The following is a 19,955-nucleotide window of genomic DNA, read 5'->3' on the forward strand; positions in this document are numbered from 1 at the left end:
GTGTAAGGAACTGGGCATGAGGATGAGGACAGAGACACTTGTCTGAAAGACATTCCAGTTGGGAAGAACACTGCTTTTACCTCAGTTGTGCAAAAAGTGACTTTATATATGGTTAAGTCTATGATGTTGGCTTAATAGCATAAAAGGATTTTCAAAGTAATAAATTACTTTTTAAAAACATAGATTATAAGTTTCACTTAAAATTATATTTTGTTAAGGCCGACTAACTAACAGAAAATTATTTTAAGTAGTCAACCTGTTTCTTCATTGATTTTTGCCAACTAATCTGAAAGAGTCAGAGGATCAAGGAGTTTGCTATGAGATTATATATCATAGGAATTTCAGAAAATATGCCCATAAAGCCTCACTACCATGACTGCACATGAGCTGCACAAGGAATACAGTGAATGAAAAATTAACATGGATGAGGAAAGGACCACACGGCCTCAGTCATACACTAAGAACTACAGACAACTCAGGAACCTTGAGAGCAGGAGAATTAGTCTTCCCCAAGGAAGAGCACACCAAGTGATTATCCAATAACAGATCATCTTTCACAACATACATACAATGACATTATATAGTCAGAACAGGTTGTATTTAGAAAGATAAAGATATAGATAGATAGATAGATAGATAGATAGATAGATAGATAGATAGATAGATGTAGGTGTGTGTGTGTGTGTGTGTGTGTGTGTGTATAACAACATTAAATGAATTTGAAAAGGAGCAAGGATAGGTATAAAGAATTGCTTGGAGGTGAGAAGGAGAAAATAATATAATTGCAATACAATATCAAAAAGAATAGAAATAATTTTTCAAAAAAATGAATGGGTTGACTGATGGACCTTGGGCATCAGAGAGTGACTGTCATTAATTCAGTAGCACTGTGAACCCACTAGGTTCTGATGGAGACTTCCAGAATCATGTAGACAGCCCATGTTAAACCTGTTATGTGAGAAACAAAACAAAAACATGTAAATATAGAATGATGGCTTGTTAGGAGGAGAGAAAATTGATAGGGGTGGGAAGGACACACAAAGGCAAGACTAAGCATATATATATATCCATATACATATGGATATATATGAAACATGTATATATATATATGTATATGAAAATGTCAGGCACAAGTTTAATTTATAAACTAATACAACACTATCCTGCTTAAGAAAAAAGTATATTCACATCTCCCTTATTGTCACATCAATAAATGTGTACCTTAGCCAAGCTATTTCTATCTATTCAACTTTGCATTTCTGAAAGAGTGACTTTTCTTCCTTTGGCTACAGAACCGCAACTATTCCATCTGGTATTTTTATTACTTCCTATATTCCTTTCTGAAAGAAAGGTGGGGAAGGAAGACAGAAAGAGAGAGAGAAAGAGAGAGAGAAAGAGAGAGAGAGACAGACAGACACAGACATAGACACAGACAGACACAGATACAGAGAGGAGACAGAATTTCTTGCTTGGTTTAGCTTTCTTCTTTGTGTAATATGGAAACTTCATCCCATAAGAAAAAATATTATTTAAGACAAGAATTTTTTTTTAATAAAGGGCCAGAAATCGTGGAGAACTTGAGAGTCTATAATAAGGATTCATGTCCTACTGTGTTTGAACAGTAGACGGAGCATGCTCCTCTGAATCTGCTTGGTCTTGATGCTGTAAATGATGGGGTTCATAAACGGAGGAAAGAGAAAGTAAATATAGCTCATGGTAATGTGCACCACATGGGGGGCATGCTTTCCAAACCTGTGAATGAAGGTCAGGCCAATCACAGTGATGTAAAAGACCAGGACACAGCTAATGTGCGAGACACAGGTGTTCAGAGCCTTTGCTCTCTCCTCTCCAGAGGCGATGCCTATAACTGTCTTCAGAATGAGGACATAGGAAAAGACAATGATGAGCGCATCAAGGAAGAAAGTCAGGGCAACCAAAACAACTGGATATATGCGGTTAAATGTAATGTCAGCACATGCGAGTTTCATGACGTCTTGGTGGAGGCAGAAGGCATGAGAAAGAACATGGGAACGGCAGTATGGGAACCAAAAGAGAGGCAGGATTGGGGGTACAATGGACACAAAAGCTCTGAGCAGTACCCCCAGCGCCATCTTCTTCACCCTAGAATTGGTAAGTATAGAGTTGTAATGCAGAGGAGTACAGATAGCAACAAATCGATCATAAGACATGGCAAGCAAGACCCCTGATTCTACAATGGCTAGTGAGTGGATGAAGTAGGACTGAATGAAACAGGCCCCATGTGCAATCTCCCTCTGGTTCAGCACCAGGACACCCAGGACTGTGGGCATCGTGGTTAGGGTCATCCCAAGGTCTGAACTTGCCAGCACAGCTAAGAAGTAATACATGGGCTCATGAAGGCTGTGGTCATTCCAAATGATGAAGACAAGGGTACCATTCCCTAAAATAATGGATATGTAGATGACAAAGAAAGGGATTGAGATCCAGTGATGAATCATTTCCAAGCCCAGAAAGCCAGTCAGTAGGAAAGGGGCATCACTGTTGTTAGACCACATGGTGGGATTGCAGCTAAAGACAGTTTCAGAGAGTGGCTGTCTAAATGAGCAGTGCTCTTCTTACCACCATCTCATAGTAGCATGTCTTCAGGTAACTTTTCATTTCCAAATGTTCCAGTTTTTATGCATCATTTCAGATGTAAATAGGCTTTTTCTCAGCAGATATTTGCCTAGAATGGCAACACAATCTCCATGAGCCAGTATCACAATTTACTATTAAGCATGTAGCTTTTAATGTTATGATGTAGTTCCAGACTTTTCACTTAGTCCTCATTGCCCAGCTTCAGATCCATCTCATCCTCTCACTCTTCTTTTCTTAAAGATTTTTTTTAAATTGTATGTGTGTGGTGTTGTACCTGCATGTTAGGATATGTCTGAGCACCATGTATATAGTGCCCACGGAGGCCAGAAGAGGCCATCAAATTGCCTGGAACTAGATTTGTAGATGACTGTGAGTGGCCATGTGAATGCAGGGAATCAAACCTGAGTCCTCTAGCAAAGCATCTAGTGCTCTTAACCAATGACCAATCTCTTCATCCCCTTGGTTCCCCATGATTTTATTCTGTCTCATATTGTCTCATAGAACATTTTGTTCTAATTTTACTAAACTTGTTTTTTTTATATACTTCCTTTCTTGAAACCAATGAAGTAACTTAAAAAGAAAGAAAGACTAAGCAAAATTCTTAATCAACAGTAATGAGCTCACTACTATGAAATGTCTGAGTTATATTTTCAATGTGGCTACCTCAAGTGCATATAAATAAAGACAGAACTCACAAATCTCTATAAAATTTAAACAAGTGAACAAAACAAGCAAATATACTTTAGAACACTGTGACTATTCCACAAATTTGGGGCATAGTAAATTTACATTACTGAAATATATGTAACACCTAAAACATTGCAGATAAAAGTTAACTGGGTTTTAAAAAAGCAAGAGGAAAGAAAGAAAGAAAGAAAGAAAGAAAGAAAGAAAGAAAGAAAGAAAGAAAGAAGACATACACACTGGAAATTTCTAAATGGAAAATATTAAAATGAGGTTTCTAGAAAAACCTAATGCATACAAAAGGGGGTAGGTTTAAAATATTATTTTTTGGAATAGAAAATAATCTGGTCAGAAATTGGTAACTGAGAGCATAAAATTTATACTGCAAGACACAGAACAAAGTTACAATCTAGCACATGGGGGTAATAGTGATCATCTTGCTGAGGAAGGCAATCACAGATGCTGTAGTCCTTGATACCCATAAGTCCTTCTACATGAAAATCAAGATTAGACTTCTTAGAGATCTTTGAGCTATGATCTATGCATAATTTATACACCTATAAAATTAGTTCACTTCTACTTGTATACAATCAAGAAATTTTGTAGCAGGTATAGAATAATAATTTAAAATGAGGGAAATATGTTCCTCACAAATTAAATTGGATCTTTGTGTCCAGAGTGCTTTAAAAGAATTTTGTATGGTAATCAGTAATAAGTCTGAAGAGGAATTCTGGAAGACTGTGATATCAATCTTTGTAACCCTTCCATCAATATTTAGTAAGGTCCTATCAACAATCAGAAGTACATAGATGGGAACTGTATACAGTCTAATTTCTCTGATAATGAGCCATTTGTCTTGGGTAAATAGTAGAAGAAAATGGAGTGAGCTCTGGAAATAATGCTATTTCAGAGCATACTACCTATGGAAAATCAGTCATTTTGAGAAACTGAGTGGTAGCTATTCTGATAGAGAGAGGGGAAAAAAAGGACATTATTATGATCTGCTAAATTATGGCCTGTTAGTGACTCATCTTGGCTACACAGAACTAATGTGTGTACCATCATAAGCCAAAATCCCTGCTATAAACTTAACCTTGCATGCGGAGAAGAAAGAATAAGAAGAGGTAAGCTTCATAGCTTGTTATGCAGCACAGGAGCGAGCCACAAATCTCTACCTCCTGCCACATAGAATGTGGACCAGAGTGAATAAGCAGAAGACCAACCTTGCTTCTGTCTAGACCTTGGATAAATCAGGATTTAAGTAGTAACACTAAGTAGAAACTCTTTTGAGAATAGTTAGAATTTGTTAGTATGTATCTTATTGACTTAAACCATGCTATTTGTTATTAGTACTCCCTACTAGAAACTACTCATATTTAATTTTAGCATAACTGGCAGTGTCAGAAACTTTATACATATCTTACTTTAAAAAACTGTTTTGGTTAGAGAGACTATGTATGTAGGGCTGAAAGAATGCCTTAAGGGCAATTGTGGCTCTTGCAGAGGACATGAATTCAGTTTCCAGTACCCAGATGGTGGCTCACAATCATCTGTAACTTCAGTTCCAGTATTTCCAACTCATAATGTCACTGACTCAATTCCTTGGAAGAATTCTGTATCGTTATCAGGCAAGCTTATTGGGTTCTCACAGATAGAGGTAAAAGTGATACACTCCCACCCTTGCCCCTTCTGAAAGCTATATTTTGGACTGATTCTCACAAAGCAGTAAGTCCTGTGTCCTCAACAGCCTGTAAGAATGTCACAAACATCATCCAGAGATTATTCAGATAGTTCTAAATAATTTTCAAACATATTCACACTTGGTGTTTTCTCATACCATTCCCTTAACCTGAGCCTATAATTCAGAATCTGTGTTTATTTACAAGAGCTGTATAAATGAGAATCCCCCAACTAGAAAACTATAGGCTAAGGATGGAAACCTAAAGTCACAGCTTTGAGGAAATTGTTTAAACTTTACTTACCTTATATGTTAATTAAGATAGGAACTCTGGAATGAAAAGTTGGATTCTTCAGAAATTTTTTTCTTTAAAATAGAAAGAAATAAGAGTATCCTGAAGAAATGAACAAATAAATGGCCAGTTTACCACAGGATGCTAAGGGTGATTTGTCTTTGTCTTTTTTTTAATAAAAACTTTACAGCAGTTAATGGCTCAATAATATAAAAGTATCTGAATTTTCAAATAAAGTACGTTTTTTAAAATGTTTACTGTTTTGGAACAGGTATGTCTCTGGTGAATTTGCCACTATACAGCAGAAGTACATGCCAAATGATGGAAGGATTAAAGTGAATGAACACAAGAATGGGAAGACAATGCATTACTTGAATTTTCTAGAATAAAGAAATTAAGCTTTTGAAAAATCAAATCATTTTCCTAAGGTTGAATATTATATGGTATAGAGAAATTCAAATTTAGCTTTCTATGATTAAAATATTAAGCTTATGGTTCAACTAGTCTCCATTAAACTTAAACAGCAACTCTTCTGTTCATGATTGTCATTCAATGTAGCATGACCTTTCCTTAAATCCTTACTTCAATAAAAATATTACTTCCATTCTTCACTTCTCTTTGAGGATTGTTAAAAGCCAAGTAGAAGACTTAATTTTAAATATATCTACTGCACTTTGAATGTGTATTTCCTTACCTGACAGTTTTCTCTTTGTGATTTCTAAACATTTTACATTATACCCTCAGTATACATTCAGAATCTTAATGATAGGAATATTTATTGAAGAACCAACTCCCAAGGTGCTGTTCTGTCTCACCTCCATGGAGACTATTTGAGCATACCAAGTAAAAGCCAGAGAGCTAACTCATGGTTAATAGCATGTACTAGTACCAATGCTGGGTAGCTCACAACCTGTGTAACTTCTGCTCCATGGGAACCAGCACTTTCTTCTTAACCCCAGAGACACCTGTTTTTCTACTACCCCCACCCATCTCTCTCTCTCTCTCTCTCTCTCTCTCTCTCTCTCTCTCTCTCTCTCTCTCTCTCTCTCTCTCTCTCTGTCCCCATAAAGTCTAATTTGTGCTGTCCCTATATACATGGGTGTGCTGATTTCTTCAGGAGCTGGTTGACCTGCATGCAAGTGGTAATATTCTTAAAACTAACGTTTTTCAGATGTTCTCCCAATAGCTACCAATTGCCAGTAGCTCCTTGGCTTGGTTTGGGACTTTATGTCAGCTTCCCCTCTCCATGATGAGATTTGTCAGGCTTAAGCCTTTGTTAGAAGTTTTCATGCTCACAGCCAGCCATTGGACTGAGCACAAGGTCCCCAATGGAGGAGCTAGAGAAAGGACCCAAGGAGCTGAACACCCAGAGCTCCCAGGGACTAAACCACCAACCAAAGAATACACATGGAGGGACCCATGGCTCCAGCTGCATATATAGCAGAGGATGGCCTTGTGGGACTTCAATGACAGGAGAGGTTCTTGGTCTTATGAAGGCTCTATGCCCCAGTGTAGGAGAATGCCAGGGCCAGGAAGCAGTAGAGGGTGGTTTAATGAGCAGGGGGAGGAGGGTAGAATAGGAGTGTTTTCAGAGGGAAAATGAGGAAAGAGGATAAAATTTGAAATGTAAAGAAAATATCTAATAAAAAATTAAAAAGAAGTTATCATGCTAATCAGAACCCAAGGAACCTCCAGACTTAGACTAGGGGAGAATTTAAACAAACATCTGCATGGGTTGGTTTTAAAATAATTCAGTGCAGGTTTATCCAAGGAATATACATGAATAACCAATAATCACATGAAAAGATTTCATCATCATTATTCATTAGAGAACAGCAAATCTAAACTACAGTGAGAAATCATAGTAGGCCACCTAAACTGACTGTTAACAAAATAACAAATGTTGATGAGCATATGGTTACAGTAAAACTGTAAAGTGGTGAAACAGTTAGGGGAATGATGGAGAGCCTTCTTAAAGAGTTAAACATAAAATTACCATATTATAAATTGCATAAACACACATACATGTACAAATATGCACATATACTTCATTACATTATTTATTTAATTGTGAGTGTTGTACACATTACATGGTGAATGGTGAAATTCAGAAGACAGCTGGTAGTAGTTGTTTCTATTCCACTACATAGGTCATAAGGATCAGACTTGGCAGCAGTAAGAACCTTTATCCATTGAGATAACTTAGCAGCCCTTGTAATATATATTTTAGTCTTTAAATATTGTTTAGTCAACAAAAAATTGAATGTCTGACATGTGCTACAATGTAGATGAACATTTAAAACTTTCCTGAGTGAGCATTATACAAAAAAGAATTATGTGAATCTAGTTATATAGCATCTAATAATATTCCCAAGGCATACTTATCCTCAAATCATGACCCATCTGCTCTGTTGAGCCACCATATGTATAATAGATTAAACTCCCTTGGCATTGTCTTATAAATTATATTACAGATAACTCAAAGTTGGGTTGTTATAAATAGAGCCACATTGGGGGGGGAGAGAGAGAGAGAGGGAGGGAGGGAGAGAGATACTAAAAACAAATTAAAAAGTCTTGGAGGAAAGGTGGACTAAGGAAATAACCACTGAAAGAACATGAAGTTGCTTTTAATACAGTGAAATGCAAATGTTTTACAAATAGCAGTATTTATCATACAACATTGCTCTGAATTATATACTTTGAGAAAAATCAGAAGGCAAATCATATCTTATACAGACATACAATGTCATGTTAAGCAGCCAACAGCTCACACTTGTGTGGAACCCAGGTGTGTGCATCACTGGTGAATTATTAGAGAAGCTTAGTCCTGCCATAAAGGGAGCTAACATAGAAAACAACAACTGAACAATGTTCAGAGAGTGAGAGAGTTTGGAGCATGCAGTTCTTGACACCCTTATCAAACACCTCCCTTCAGAGCTCAGAAATCTATGCTGCATAGATTTCCTCTTGGCAGAAAGCTTGGAAGAACTAGAGGTGGTGAATGGCTCCAGGAGACAGCATCTCGCAAACAAAACAGCAGGATTGATGTACATGTGAGCTCAGAGGCTGTGACAGCATGCACAGAACCTGCTCAAATTCAAGCCAGACAACATCCGAGCATGAAGAAGAGCAGCAACACAAATTCCCACCCCAACCAGGAAGTCATCTACAATTGACAACTGCTGGAAAAGAGAAAATCAGTGTTGTCTAAATCTCAGTGGATATATTCACCACACTCCAGAACAGACTCCATGCCCATGAGTAGCTGCCAACACAAAATGGACTCCCTGGATTTTGTGAGATTTTTGAATGGTTTGTATTTTTGTTTTGTTTTGTTTTCTGGTTGGTTTGGTTTTTGTTGATTTTTTGTTGTTGTTTGTTTTGTTTGTGGAATCAGAAAGAACATTAAGTTGGGTGGAGATGAGAGGATTTGGGAGGAGTTGGAGGGGATAATATGGTCAAATGCATTGTATAAAAGAATTTTAATAAAAAGCACATGAAATTGAACAGACTAAAATCCATTCATTAAATTTATTGTGAAAACTAATGAAAAGATCTATATAAGATTAATCCAGTCTAAAGTCACCTATGGACAGAGAGAGAGTCTCATAAAACTGCACCTTGACCTATCAACAGCATGTGATGTCTGGAGAAAGAAGAATCATTTTTCTTTGGGATTTGGTCCAGGAGTAGTTGCCTATACTCCAGTAGATGGCCCCACATGCCATGTTCACATAGGTAGACCAGGTGGCATTAAGATAATTTTTTTAAGAGAAGAAGTCAATGGGAAGCTGCAAGGGGAACATTTTGAGGGAAGGGTTAGAGGGAGTTAGATATAATCAAAACACATTCTATAAATGTACAATTTTTTTAAAAAAAGAAATAAAAATATCTTTTTTAAAAAGAAGAAGAAAGTTTGAAATAAGAAAGTACAGGATTAAGGATTGTATTATTTGCCCCATACAATGATTATATATTCATAAATTAAAACACATTTCACATTTACCTTTGTATACATGCTAGTATCAAGTCTCTTAGATCTTTTAGATAAGTTGTTTATTTGCATTTTACAATGTGACTCAGTCATTCTTTCCATATATCAAAGAAAATAATCAAGAATAGAATTTTTTTAGTTCCCTGAGCTCTTATGAATTTAGATCCTACTATATCCACCCATTAACTTCCCGCTCCACTTTTATAATCTAAGTTACTGTTACCTTTAGCTCAGTCTCCTTTGACCTTTCTTGTGCCTACTCTCCTCTTACTTGCCTCAAGTCCATTATTGTCAACATTCATATGATTTGAAAACACCAGTAAGTCTCTCTGTTCCTTCTTTCTACAGCCTATGACAACCCAGCCAACATGAAGCTTTTACATGCAATGCTTTGCTTTTAGAACATTCTTGGTCTCAACATCAGTTGGCTCTTGATGCAGTTTCTTATCTCTGCTGAAGAATACACCCTTTGTAAATTTTATTCTTCCCTCAAATCAGCATGTGCCCACTTTTGAGACTCAAAATCTTTTTTTTTAAATTAAAAAATAGTGAGTGTCAGTGATACTTTCATAAAAATAAGTATATGAAGGCTGACTCGAATTATTTATACTTCTCCAAATATAAATTAGTTTTGTATAAGGTGTGTAAAACAATTATGAAAAAAAGTAAAAAAGGTTTAAAATAAAACTTGGCTCAGGAAAGACACCTAATGAAAGGTCTTTAAATATCTCAATAAAGTGAATACTAACACACACACATATGTATATGTATATATGATTTTAAGTTATGCATTTATAAACAGCAATCAAAATATTATAAAGTATTTATGATACAGTTAAAGTTTGAGTGACACTAAATAATGAGCTCATACAATCAGCTATGAAAGGGAAAAAGAATATGAATTGTGATCAGCAAAATGTTTAAAGTAGGATTTACTTATGGTGAAAACAAACTTAATTGTTGAAGAGTAAAGAAGAAAAGTGATAAATATGTGGCAAGGGACAAAATGACAAGAGAAATATATTAATATGATAATAAACAGTTATTACATGATATCAAGTAATTAGAAAAATATTTGGAATGATCGCAAGACAAGACAATTATCAACATAAATATGGTAATAACTCTGACTTAATTGAAGTATTTGACACATGGATCAAAATACCACACAGTATTCCATGAATCTCTACAATTATCATATACATGTTATGAATGTATAAAAGTCAATTTGACTTCACAAAGCTACAATATCAGGTTACTTTTCATTTTTCAGATATATGAAAATATTTTTGTTTAAGAATTTTGAAAAAAGCATGGATGTAAAGTAATAAAGGGTAGGAAAAATAGTTTGCAAAAGTAAATTGGCATAAATTTTATTTTGTTAATATTCTAAAAAATAATTATGTAAAGCAGAAGTAATAAGATGGTATTTGGGGTATAAGCTATATAAAGATAAGGTATATTCGCAATATCTCAAAGGGAGGAAGGAAGAATGAGAAATATTTCACTGTAAGGTCTACATTTATGGAATAAAAAGTATTATTTGTAAGACAGACTAATGAATTCTAGGGCAGAAATTTAAAAAAAAATTATAAAAAGAAGTACAAGTTGGAAGTTACTGAAAGAATCAAAATAGAAAAATGAGAAGAGTCCAAAGCCATGAGGATGGGTAAGCCATGGTTCTTCGTAAGAAAACTGGTAGCGATGCTGAGTCTGTAAGGCCTGTGTGATGAGTGTGCAAGGTTCAGAGAAAAAAGAGTGCCTCAGAGGGCACTGTGTAGAACGCCATAGTCTACATGAGAGCATTTGTTTTTTAATTCATTATTCGTACTTAAAACTAATATACAGAATATTAGATTTCATTAACGGTTAGTCACAGGAACAAGTTTCAGGAAAAAACAGGATAAAGCTTTACAAATGGCTATTGAAACATTTCAAAAGAAAACCATATGTTTTGAGATAGAACAGTTTGGTTTGAGACAGGAGAGAGTCTATTGGGTTTCAGTTCAGTTCTCTCAGTTGAACTGATATTTACTTATATCACCATCAAATAAATTGAGAATTATCCCCATTTTTTTCTGTCACTGACCCAGACTCAACACTTAACTTCTTTGGAAATGGTTCTTCTCTTATTGATACATGGTCTGAATGATCCCATAGTTTCTGTTCATGGAGTATTTAATGGTCTCTATCTCCAAACAATGTTGTTTTACTTCCCTATTGTTTTTCCAACTTTCTCCCGAGATAGACAGATGATAGATAGGTAGATTTTTGTATGTATATAATATGTACATGCTAATTGTATTCATTACTCATATTAATTTATAATTTTTAGCTTTATGTAATAATTTACATGCTAATGCTATAAAGAAGTAAATAGATATAAAATCAATGAGGCTGAAAATCCCCCAAATTTCCTGAATTATGACATAATGATTCAAGTCACATAATGATTCGAGTCATCTTATACAGCTAGAAGACGGAGAACGCTCCTCTGAATCTGCTTGGTCTTGATGCTGTAAATGATGGGGTTCATAAACGGAGGAAACAGAAAGTAGATATAGCTCATGGTAATGTGCACCACATGGGGGGCATGCTTTCCAAACCTGTGAATGAAGGTCAGGCCAATCACAGTGATGTAAAAGACCAGGACACAGCTAATGTGCGAGACACAGGTGTTCAGAGCCTTTGCTCTCTCCTCTCCAGAGGCGATGCCTATAACTGTCTTCAGAATGAGGACATAGGAAAAGACAATGATGAGCGCATCAAGGAAGAAAGTCAGGGCAACCAAAACAACTGGATATATGCGGTTAAATGTAATGTCAGCACATGCGAGTTTCATGACGTCTTGGTGGAGGCAGAAGGCATGAGAAAGAACATGGGAACGGCAGTATGGGAACCAAAAGAGAGGCAGGATTGGGGGCACAAGAGATAAAAAGCCCCTCAGTACAACCCCAAGTCCTATTGCTATTACCCTGGAATTGGTAAGGGTAGAGTTGTAATGCAGAGGTGTGCAGATGGCGACAAATCGATCATAAGACATGGCAAGCAAGACCCCTGACTCCACAATGGAAAGGGAGTGAATGACGTAAGCCTGTAAGAAGCAGGCCCCGTGCCTTATCTCTCTGTGATTCACCCATAAAACAGCCATTACAGTGGGCATTGTAGTCAGTGTAACTGTGAGGTCTGTGCCTGCCAGCATGGCAAGGAAATAGTACATGGGTTCATGGAGGTTGTGGTCATCCTTGATGAGGCAGAGAAGTGTGCCATTGCCCAGGAGCACAGAGATATAGATGACAAAGAAGGGGATAGAGATCCAGTGATGTGCTGCTTCCAGCCCTGGAAAGCCAGTCAGCAGAAAGGGGACAGCACTGATATTGGACCACATAGTGTGCACACTGTGAAACTCAAAGCACTGCTTCTTTACTGTAGTGACTGTCTCAAAAACACCTCATTTTTACAGCATCACGTACCTCTGTCTCATGTATGCAACATGTTTCAATGGTTACAAAACAAATATGATAAATATATCCACGTGGATACTAATATTTCTTAGCTAGATTGATGTTTGTTTTGGTTGCAAAACTTTCACTATATTTAAATTTCAATTTTGTTTTATATTTTTCTATCATAAAAGAGATATAGTTATGTTAGAAAACTTTTCTTACTTTGGTTTTACAATTAAATTATACTTTATTCAATTCTCCCCAAAGCCATGAGTTCTTTATGAAAATACAGGGACATGGCTAGACGATGCGACATGTATTCTGAAGATATTTAGCATTTTTCTATACTCTACTCATGGACCCCTCATAAGAAATTCCACATCTGCCTTGATATGCTTGCAGAAATAAAGTCTGGCACCCCAAGTGTGCTGTGTCTCTCTATAAAGGGAAATTCATCTTTATTCTCCTGACCATATCTCACAGATGTAAGGAAGGAGTCTTCCCTTGTTTCTATCCCTGGCACTCACCGACCTCATAGTCTTGTCGCTGGGTAGTGACCTGTCCTTCACCAGTCCAGATAGTTTCTTCTAAGAGACTGTTGCAGAATCAGATTAGAAATATACATATGATGAGATCATCTCCCCAGAGTCTCTCCTTTTCAGATGCTCAGAAGACCTCAGGATCTTCCTCCCACTTCTCTGGGTCACTTAGTTAATGCCCTTAGGCATTAGACATGTCCACTGGGATATATGAAGAAAATTAAAGATTTAGATGGCTACTAACATAGATGGGGCCCCCAAAAGCCTCATAAATACAAGCCTGTCTTATCATTTTTCTCAGTGATCAAAATGATACTAGTTGCTCTTAGGGTCTCACTTCCCTCTGTTGATTCTGGAGCTTATGATCCCCATTACATTGCATCTTCCCTGCTTCCTTTGGGAAAGAGTTCTGGTCCATGAGAACCTCACTTGATGTACCAACTACCACATGAACTGTAAACCTTGGGTGTCTAATCTTTTTCTTAAGATCGGTTTGTTATTTTTAGTCACATAATTGTCCATTTTGTTTTAGGTTCAGTTTATTAACAGAACTTATATCTTCAGCACATAGTAGAAAAAAATATTTACCATAATTTTATATGGAACTGTCATTACTGCATATATGTAGTATGCTAAAAGAAGCATATGGAATGCAGTCCTGGAACTGGGAAACATCAAGGAAAAAAGAATAATCAGAATGAGAGGAAATTAAAAATATGGAAAATTCTAGCTGAATGCAGAAAGATTCACAGTGATGTGGGACCAGATACAATTTGAGGAATTCAAACTAATAAATCCATGCTGACTACACTAAGGAATTGTGCTATTAGAAAAAAAAAAAAAAACATGATCTAATCACACATTAGCTTACAAATCATGCAGGAAATTTTGACATTAAAATGAATGTGAAGTAAGAGTTAACATGGATATGTAAATCAGATTATTGTTATTTAAAGTCATTTTGAATGTAGTAAGGGAAGAATGGATAAGAATATCAAGATATATTAAAACGTGTAATAAATCGTGTTGGTTGGATTGAGGGAAAGTGTTACCAGTATGGTAAGAGTGGCTAAGCTTGGATTCCATGACATAAAAAGCCTAGAAGTAGAAGATGGAAGATGGTACATTAACAGAATACCACAGTGGATAAGACACCTGCACATGCTGCAAGTGTGTACTTCAATGAATTTTGAGGGGCTGGATTCATCTGTGACTAGCACTCCCATTCTGAAGTGGAATATGACAAAGCCTCTCTGTCAATTTCTGAGTCTCTGCTCACCAATGCTACATCCAGAGCAACTCTCTACAGGGAAGAAAAACGGATGAATTTTGTCTGACTTTCTGATGAGCATCAGTGGAATAACATGTTTGCTAGTTTAAGTCTTCATCGCATTGTTCAACACAGTGTTTTTAAGGTTCACTGATGCTTTAGTACAGATAATGACGTTTCTAGTGAGGGGTGCCCTGGGTACCTCAAAGTATCATCTGTTGTTCTGTTAGTAGGTATTTAAGTAGATTATGATTTGGGGTCATTACTGATATGCTGATGTAAGCATTCACAATGATTTTGATGAACAAACAAAGTGATATTTTTTTGCTAAAATGGGCTGCAGGGTATGCACAGAATGCACATAGTGCTGAACTGCTTTCTATGGGATGCCACTATACTCCTTCAATGGAGTGTAGGTTTTCCATCCCAACAAGCATTTTGCCTTATTGCCCTGTTCACACCTCACCCACCACTGATAGATGCATCCTCACACTACATTGTGAGTTTCAAATTGCACTTTCTGGATGATAAGGAAAAACTGAGTAGCTTTTCATAATTATACTCACCATTTGAAAATGTTTTATGTGAAAAGGTGACTTTCCTGAACTTTGCTTCACTATATTATAGGATCATTGGTCTTTCTTAAATGCATTTCAAGATGTACTTTACATATTCTATAGATATGTCAATTGGGAGAGTATAATACTGACATGAAATTCAAACAATCTTCTTCACTAGCTAATGATATTTTTCCCAATCAGTTTAATATTCTTATTTTTTTATGTAGGCCTTACATCAATTATGTTGTGTTTTTACATGTTATATAATTTTAATTGTATTTAAAACCAAATTGAGAAAGAGCACTGTTAAAAGCCTGTTTGATAAGGACACATTCTCCACTATGTTCATGGCAGCCTTATTTATAATAGCCAGAAGCTAGAAAGAACCCAGTGGTCCTTCAACAGAGGAATGGAAACAGAAAATGTGGTACATTTATACAGTGGAGTAACTCAGCTATTAAAAATGATTAATTCATGAAGTTCTTAGGCAAATGGATGGAATTAGAAAATATCATCCTGAGTGATGTAACTCAATCACAAAAGAACACACATGGTATGCACTCACTGATAAGTAGATATTAGCCCAGAAGTTTGGAATACCCAAGATACAATTCACAAACCACATGAAGCACAAGAAGAAAGAAGACCACGGTGTGGCTACTTCAGTCCTTCTTAGAAGGGGGATCAAAATACCCATGGGAGGAAATACAGAGACAAGGATTGGAGAAGAAACTGAAGGAAAGGCCATTCAGTGACTGTCCCACCTGGGGATCCATCACATACAGTTACCAAACCCAGACACTGTTGTTGATGCCAACAAGTACTTGCCTACAGGAGCCTGATATAGCCGTCTCCTGAGAGGCTCTGCCAGTGCCTGACAAATACAGAAGTAGAGGCTCACAGCCATGCATTGGACTGAGCACAAGATCCCCAGTGGCAGAGCTAGAGAAAGGACCCAAGAAACTGAAGGGGTTTGCAGCCCTATAGGAGGAACAACAATAGGAACCAACCAGTACACCCAGAGCTTGCAGGGACTAAACCACCAACCAAAGAGTACACATGGAGGGACCCATGACTCCAGCTGCATGTGTAGCAGAGGATGGACTTGTGGGACATCAATAAGAGAGAGGCCCTTGGTCTTGTGAAGCCTCTATGCCCCACTGTAGGTGAATGTGAGGACAGGGAAGCCGGAGTGGGTGGGTTAGTGAGTAGGGGGAAGAGGGATGGAATAAGGGAATTTCAGAGGGGAAATGAAGAAAGGGGCTAAATTTTGAAATGTAAATAAAGATAATATCTAATAAAAAAAATAAAATAGAAGCCTGTTTGAATTGTATGGTACTTATTCAATTAGCTTGTGTCATGTTTCTTTCTTATTTTAAAACATGTTTGTTTATGCTTCATATTCACGTTACATAGACCAGAGGTGCTTGGTATTTTTGCTTGGTGATTGCATTCCATATGCTAATCTATTTCTCTATTATCAAGCCAGTTGCTCAACCTGATAAAGGAAAAGGAGCCAAGAGAAAATACTTTGAAAATATTTTGTTATATAAACATAGCATTTCTACCCAATCTTATGAAACACCCAGACTCTAAATTAGAGAAACTGGAATACCATGAGATACTTTTACTTTCAATGAAGTGCCTTGACCAAGATTTGCTGCATGAAATTAAATGCAATGTCTAATTTCTAATATTACTGGACTTATCAACATATAAATAGAGTCAGGACATCATAAATAACTAAGTCCAATTTTAGTACTAGACAGGTTAAACAAATATAATGGTTAAGTTGAGAGGCTATTTATTAAGGGTATATAAAAATATGCCATTCATGTTATTAAACTGACATGTAAATACTTATGTTTATACCCATAGATTAATGCTTGCCGTTCATGTTATTAAACTGATATGTAAGTACTTATGTTTATAACCATGGATTAATGCTGCTATCTAGCATTTGGTCAGAGAAGCTTTTTTTGCAATGGGTGGGATTTAACAAAGAGACTCATGAGTGAGAGTGCTCAGAGAAAGTGACTGCTAATTGCTCAGCCTATAGGAGGCCTTTAGCACCACCTCAAAGGCTCATAGGACATTTCAGAAGAAAGGGTGGGTCATCTGTATGTGATTGTGAACCTTAGTTGTCAACTTGATAACTGCAAGAATCAACTGAACTCCAAGCAGCAGGTCACACTTGTGAGGGGTGTTCTTAAAAGGATCATTGAGGTGGAAGGTCCACCTTAAATTTGGGCCATATCTTTGGGTGACAGCCCAGATAAAGACACAGAAGAAAGAAACTTTTGCTCTTTGCCCACTTGCCTTCACTCCCTCTGGCAAGTTAATATATCCTGCTGGGAGGCTCTCCTTTGATGGTATTAGAACTCACTTCTTCAAGTCTCTAACATAGTGTGAAGACCAACAGCTCTGTAGGAATCCCCTGAGTATCCAGCACCAGATTAGGCTGCTGAAACATTTAGGGTCATTGTATTAGTTAGTGTTATTTAGGAAAAAGAACTTAATGAGTGTGTGTGTGTGTGTGTGTGTGTGTGTGTGTGTGTGGTATTAGGGTAGCTTATGTATTGTGGTATAGTAAGTCTAACAATGGCTGTCTACCAACAGAAGGACTAAGAATCCAGTAGGTGTTCAGTCCATGAGGCATGTCTTAGCTGGTCTTCAGTATATGCCAGAACCTTGAAGAAATAGACTCTAATACCAATAAAGAAATAGATTCATCAGTCAGAAAGAGAAAGAATAAACAGGAAAAGAGAACAAGTTTTCTTTTTCCATGCCACAGCAGCAGAAGGTGTGACTCAGATTAAAGGTGTGGCTCATGTTAAAGTGTTACTCAGATTAAAGGTGTGACTCAGGTTAAAGGTGGGACTCAGGTTAAAGGCGTGATTCACATTAAAGGTAGATCCTCCCATCTCAGAAGATCTTGGTTAAAAGTGGGTATTCCTGTGGATGAAGGTAATGTGGTACAACTACACAATGGATGGCTATTCAGCTATTAAAAGCAAAGGTACCATGAACCTTTGTAGCCAAATGGATTGAACTTGAGAAATCATCCTGAGTGAGGTAATCCAGTCCCAAAAGGACATTTATGGTATATACTCACTTATATGTGAATATAAGCCATAAAATACAGGTACCATACTACACTCCACAGACCCAAAGAAGTTAAACAAAAGGACAGCTCAAGTGAGGAAGCTTCCATCTCACTTAGTAGAGGTAATAAAATAGTCATAAGAGGCAGATAGATGAAGGAAACTGGAGTTGGGGAGAAGGAGAGGAATTGGAAATTCAGCATCAGGTGTGGAGAAGTATAGGAGAAATGACTAAATGGCCATGAAAATAAATGGAAACCTGCAACTGATTAGGGTGAAGAGGTGGGGGACATCTCCAGGATGAGACAGAGATCTGGGATAAGGAAGACTCCCAAGAATCAATGGGGATGACCTCAGCTGCTACTCACAATCTTGGGGATATGGAACTGGAAGAGGCCACTTCCTGTAGCCAGGCAGAAAAAACCAATGGAGTAATAGACACAAACCCACCAACAAAACTTTCCAAAATTTATCCTGCCTACAAGTAATGCAGGAATGCAGGATTGAGGAAAAACGGAGGGAATGGCCAACCAATAACTAGCCTATCTTGAGACCCATCCCATGGACAAGCACCAATTCCTGACACTATTAATGAAACTCTGTTATGCTTGCAGACAGGAACATATTGTCTTCTGAGAGGCTCCACCCAGCAGCTGACTCAGAGAGATACAGAGACCCACAGCCAAACAGAGGATGGAGCTTGGGGACTCTTTTGGAAGAATAGGAAGAAGGATTGTGGGCTCCAAAGGGGACAGACAGGAACTCCACAGGAAGACCAACAGAGTCAACAATCCTTGGGGCTCTCAGAATCTGAACCACCAACCAAAGAACATACACAGGCTGGACTTAGGCCTCCCCACACATATGTAGCAGATGTGCATCTTGGTTTTCATGTGGGTCCCAAACACCTGGAAAGGGGAATATCCAAAAAGCTGTTGCCTGTCCATGGAATATGTTCTTCTAGCTGGGTTGCCTTGTCTGGCCTCAGCAGAAGAGGAAGTGCTTAGCCTCACATAGACTTGAAGTGCCAGAGTGAGGGGATGTCTGGGGAACACCATCCACCCAGAGGAGAAGAAGAGGAGGGGGTGAAGGATTGTAGGAAAGAGGGACTGGGAGGGGGAAGTGAATGAGATGTAAAGCGAATAAGTAAATAATAAAATTTTAAAAGGAAGGTCTTCCCACATCAAGTAATTTATTTCAAAAAAAAAAAAAAACCTCACAAGTGTAACTAGATGTTTGAGTTTTAGTGAATTCCAGATGTAGTCAAGTTGACAACAAAGAATTGCCATCAACAAGCCCATCTCTTATCAACTAGACAAATAATTATATTGCCTTAAGTCATACTTAGTTTTCAAATAAAAATAATAAATGTGAAAAAATAATAACTGTGTTGTAATCACACTTAACATGATATAATTACCTCTGTATAGCTGCAAATGATATATTTGCATTATAAACTTTAGAATAGGTGACAATGTCCCTTGAGGGACATTCTATTACTATCCCATACTTAAATATGATAATCATTAATATTCTTTTAATTGGTGATATATTATATGATAATGAAATCTAGGCAATAAAACACAAATATTCATACAAATATATTCTTAACAGAATATGACAGAAACATATCAATTATAACCCTTGTTTCTGCAACTAGTCATGTGACCTTAATTTAAATTTATAACAACCTTCATCTACTACCCATTCAGTATTTCCTTTACTCACAGTAAGTACTTCAGTGTGTCTTGGCTCCTTTCCTGTAGGAGTGA

General features: G+C 37.1%; 2 protein-coding genes across 2 annotated transcripts; both read right to left on the reverse strand.

Moving 5' to 3' along the window:
- Positions 1–1,598: 1,598 nt before the first annotated feature.
- LOC116100726 (olfactory receptor 51B4) lies at positions 1,599–2,534 on the reverse strand. Its single transcript, XM_031384464.1, has one exon. It carries the CDS (start codon positions 2,532–2,534, stop codon positions 1,599–1,601), a length of 936 nt encoding a protein of 311 aa, XP_031240324.1.
- Positions 2,535–11,728: 9,194 nt separating this feature from the next.
- LOC116100727 (olfactory receptor 51B2-like) lies at positions 11,729–12,655 on the reverse strand. The gene has a single exon (XM_031384465.1). The coding sequence runs from the start codon at positions 12,650–12,652 to the stop codon at positions 11,729–11,731; it is 924 nt and encodes a 307-aa protein (XP_031240325.1). The 5' UTR covers positions 12,653–12,655.
- Between the last annotated feature and the right edge of the window lie 7,300 nt (positions 12,656–19,955).

Source organism: Mastomys coucha, unplaced genomic scaffold (genome assembly GCF_008632895.1).
Source record: "Mastomys coucha isolate ucsf_1 unplaced genomic scaffold, UCSF_Mcou_1 pScaffold21, whole genome shotgun sequence".
Taxonomy (NCBI): Eukaryota; Metazoa; Chordata; class Mammalia; order Rodentia; family Muridae; genus Mastomys; species Mastomys coucha.